At 37.4% G+C, this 4,209-nt stretch overlaps 1 protein-coding gene across 2 annotated transcripts in view; it reads right to left on the reverse strand.

The window, feature by feature from the left end:
* dcaf11 (ddb1 and cul4 associated factor 11) overlaps window positions 1–4,209 on the reverse strand; it is a 14,999-nt gene that overhangs the window by 5,271 nt on the left and 5,519 nt on the right. For both annotated transcript variants that reach the window (XM_014025260.1, XM_014025261.1), the window contains exons 8-11: window positions 2,962–3,016; window positions 1,643–1,711; window positions 1,502–1,559; window positions 211–396 (exon numbers count right to left, since the gene is read on the reverse strand). In XM_014025260.1, coding sequence (XP_013880714.1) covers window positions 211–396; window positions 1,502–1,559; window positions 1,643–1,711; window positions 2,962–3,016 — 368 coding nt within the window. The remainder of the gene's footprint in view (window positions 1–210; window positions 397–1,501; window positions 1,560–1,642; window positions 1,712–2,961; window positions 3,017–4,209) is intronic.

A 4,209-nucleotide genomic window follows, 5' to 3' on the forward strand; every position in this document is an offset into this window, starting at 1 on the left:
AGTAACGACTTTCTACTTGTTGTCTTTTTAAAAATATAAGAAGTAGAAATTAAAAAGTAGGCTGAAAAGTAATTACTCAAGTAAAGTACAGATACACAAAAATTCTACTTGAGTACAGTAACAAAGTATTTGTACTTAGTTACTTTACAGCTCTGTCATGAAGAGACCAGCAGCGTGGTCCGGTCCACAGACCCTCAGAGCCGGTCCTACCTTGCTGTGGATGAAGGTGATGCCGTCCCTGTGGCCGGCCAGCTGTCCGACGGGACGCGGTCTGTCCTCCCGCAGCGTCCGTCTGTCCCACACTTTGCACAGGGCGTCGTCGCTGCCGGAGAACAGCAGCTGGGACGAGCTGTCGGCGAACGCCACGGCGTTCACGTCGTCCTCGTGGGCGTCGATCTGACGAGGACACCAAGGTCAGACCGTGAAGGGGTGAGTCTACGGAGTTACTTTTGTGCCATCGGTTTGAGCGCGCAGTAACAATGATTTGAGAGCAGATWTTAATACGAACAAACAATAATTTGAACCGTGTGCGTTCAAATCACACACGTGGCTCCCTCCTCCCTCCTCTCAACCTCCCCTCTGCTCGCTCACAGCTCTGTCTGCACTCACAACCCAAACTGTAAATGAATTACATCAGCAGCCAATCACAGACGGGCTTTTTTCATCCAATCAAAGCACTTATTGCAAATCTACCAAACCAAGAGGCTGAAGTGACAAAATCTTAGATGTATTAAATCAGCAAATAATAATAATAAGATATATTTTATATATTTAGTTAAGCATTCAAATATGCTTACTGTCATTGTGTATTTTAGGCAATGCATCTCTGTAATCCAAGTAGAAAAAAAAACAAGTTTAACTTAACTTTTTTAATTATTATTATTATTATTAGGCTATTATGCAATATTTTTTAATTACATTAAGATAAATAACTGTTTTGATATTATTTGTGGATATTCAAATTCATTTATTAGTCCCTCTTCATTGCTGATATTCTGTTGTATCAAGAGTGCTTAATTTGAATATCTACACATAATATAAAAACCAACAAGAGAATCCTAATGTATTTTAGAAATATTTTCTAAAATTACAGTGACCACATTTTTATGCTTAAATATTGTTGGGCTACAAAATTTATCATCTTTTGCTGATTTAATACATTTAAGATTTTGTCACTTCAGCCTCTTGGTTTAGTAGATTTGCAATAAGTGCTTTGATTGGATGAAAGAACCCTGTCTGTGATTGGCTGCTGATGTGGTTCATTTACATACAACTGAGMGCAGAACTGTGAGCGAGCAGAGATAAAGTTGAGAGGAGGGAGTTGAGTGAGCGTGTGTGTGATTTGAACGCACACGGTTCAGATTATTATTTATTTGTATTAATATCTGCTCTCAAATCAGTGTTACTGCRCGCTCAAGCCGATGGCACAAATGTAACTCCATACCAGTCCTGTCGCTGCAGCGAGCCCGAAACAAAAAYGACAACAGGAAGCCGTGCTCACCTTCAACGTTCGCTTGTTCTCCTCGAGGTTGAAAACGTACAGGCAGCCGTCGTTTGCTCTGAAAACAGAGACGGGAAACACCGGGTTCASCTCCACGCAGGAGTTACGGCTAAAACCACAGCTGTTCAAGTTAAAACTCACCCGCCCAGGATCTCTGTGCCGTCTGTTGATGCAGCCAGAGAAAACACGCAGAACCTCCTCTCATCTGGACTACAGAGCACAACAAACAGATATATTACCCAGCAGCCACCCTGACCCAATCACAGACAGGTCGTCACTGTCAGAGGGGCCGGACTAATGAGCTCCACGTGTCACACAAAACTACCAGGGGGCGKGGCTAGATTTATATTCAAGATGTTTTTATTGGGCACCTACAAATTTGTTTTTTTTTAAAGAAATTAATAAAATTTGAAATAAAATTAAAAAATAAGAAATAAAAATTCCAAATGGCTGCAACAGCTAACTCCAAATGGCTTTAATTCAGTTGTTTTAAGAAATACTGAGCTGAAATGAGTGATCCAAAAACATGCAGRTTGCTAAACTTATAATTCAGCCATTTTTAGACACAAAAAGCCGAAAACAATTTACCAAATTCTAAACGCTAATCAAAAATTAGCTAGCGTTAAAAGGCTTTAATTCAGCCATTTTAAGACTTAATGAGATGAAAAAGAAACACATGTCGATTACTGACGCTAACCCGAATTAAGCTAATCACTAATRCTAATGCTAATTTTACAAAAGGCTATAATTCAGCCATTTTTGAACAGCTGAGAATATATACATTACAGTAGTATCAAAGAACAGACTCTAAATGCAAATACATGACATATTATGCCCAAATCAAATTCTGGAAGTGGTCATTCAACTAGATCTGTTACAAAAGGACAACTGATATTACCAACTTTTAAAAACTGCTACGGCCAGAGGTCTTCTTCTATGTTTATACTAAAGCATGGAATGACATTCCTCAAAACATAAAGTCCATTTCAAAACCACAGCCCTTTAAGAAGAATCTTGTCTGCCATCTGCTGGACACTTTCTGTTATGCTCATATTTAGACGTCTTATTTTGCAAATGCTGCCTTCCTGAAATTTGTTATGCTTGTTTGTCTTTGTGTCTATGGTGTATAATGATGTGATTGTGATGCTGTAATTCTGAGTGTTTTATGTGCTGCAGAACAGGAACCTGCTTTAAAACAGCAATTATGCTGAGTCAGGCTTGATTTTTAATAATCTTTTCCTGTTAAATAAATAAATCAAAATCAAACCAAATCAATCCCCATTGTTTGCATTGTTAATTATTTTGGGGGTGGGTAATCGGGGCGGAGCCAGAGGGGTGGCCCCCTGGCTCCGCCCCTGATTTGAGGATGGATGTTGTGGTGATAATGGTGGTAATGAAGGGAGAGGAGGACAGATTTCCTGCTCTGTAAATTTATAGGTTGTTATGAGGGAAACACTGACTTGAGGTCCAGGGCGATGTGGTTTTCACCGTCTCCGTCTATACTGCACAGGTGAACTGCAGCGAGGACACAAACAGACAGAACCACCGTCAGATTCTATTATTCGTGAACATCTTCACTTAAAAAAGAAGGATGTATCAGTTAACTTTTGTACCTTTTTTATCACTAAATGGATAAATACAGTCAGAGTCTTGGTTCTGTATTTTATTCTCTTTGGAACATGTTAAACCTCAATTATTTGAAACTGAGAATAAGATGACTGGGTATAAAGAAAAAAAAGTATTTTAGAGAAGCTGAATCACTCAGAAGAAAAGATGGGCAGAGGTTCAAAAGAATTTCGAAATAAAGTTCCTCAACAGGTCAAATTTACCTCATTTTGACCAAAAAAAAAAAAGATAAAATTTCTTCACTTAAATACTTGATGTGTTGATTTTGTTYCATTTTGAATACAATTTTGTGAAATTGGTAAAATTAGTAATATTTAAAACAAWGTTCCAACTCAAAGTGCTGACTCAGCTTTTTTACAACGTAAATGCTTAAAGTGCCTGTGACGTGCATATTCTTCAAATATAAAAAGTCAAATAAAACATCTTTAGATTTAAGAAACTTTTTTTTTACTCATTTTGTCACATGATGCGTATACGTGTGACTTAAGACACATGTAAGTGCATGTTATTTGGTAATATCAGTATTATGGTCTGTGTTTAAAGTGCCTGTGACGTGCATATTCTTCAAATATAAAAAGTCAAATAAAACATCTTTATATTTAAGAAACTTTTTTACTCATTTTGTCACATGACTGGCATATTTTCTTTTGACCTTGTCTCAGCCAAAGTGAAACAGGAAGTGACATCAAAGGGGAACTCTTTAAGAAAGATAACTCTCTGGTACTTGTTTAAAGAAACATTACTTTTTGAACTTTGACTCTTGTTCATCTCTGGTAGTGATTCAAAATGATCTGAAGAAACATCAGATTCTTCTCTACAGTTTGTCTTGTTAGCAGTTGTAGCTACGCTCTGTTCACATTCAGACATTCCCCTTCGACATCACTTCCTGTTAATTCTCATGCAAATATCTCAACAACTGTTCATCTCAGCAGCATAAAAATAGTTTTGCAATATGTTATCGGTGTTATCTTTCCAAAAATGAATTCATATTTATTTTTTAAAAATTGATGTCACAGGCACTTTAATAATTCCAGGTATTTTATTATTATTTTTGTTTTGTCAGCCTCCTGAATCTCAGGAGT

This window comes from Austrofundulus limnaeus, unplaced genomic scaffold (genome assembly GCF_001266775.1).
Source record: "Austrofundulus limnaeus strain Quisiro unplaced genomic scaffold, Austrofundulus_limnaeus-1.0 Scaffold464, whole genome shotgun sequence".
Lineage (NCBI taxonomy): Eukaryota > Metazoa > Chordata > Actinopteri > Cyprinodontiformes > Rivulidae > Austrofundulus > Austrofundulus limnaeus.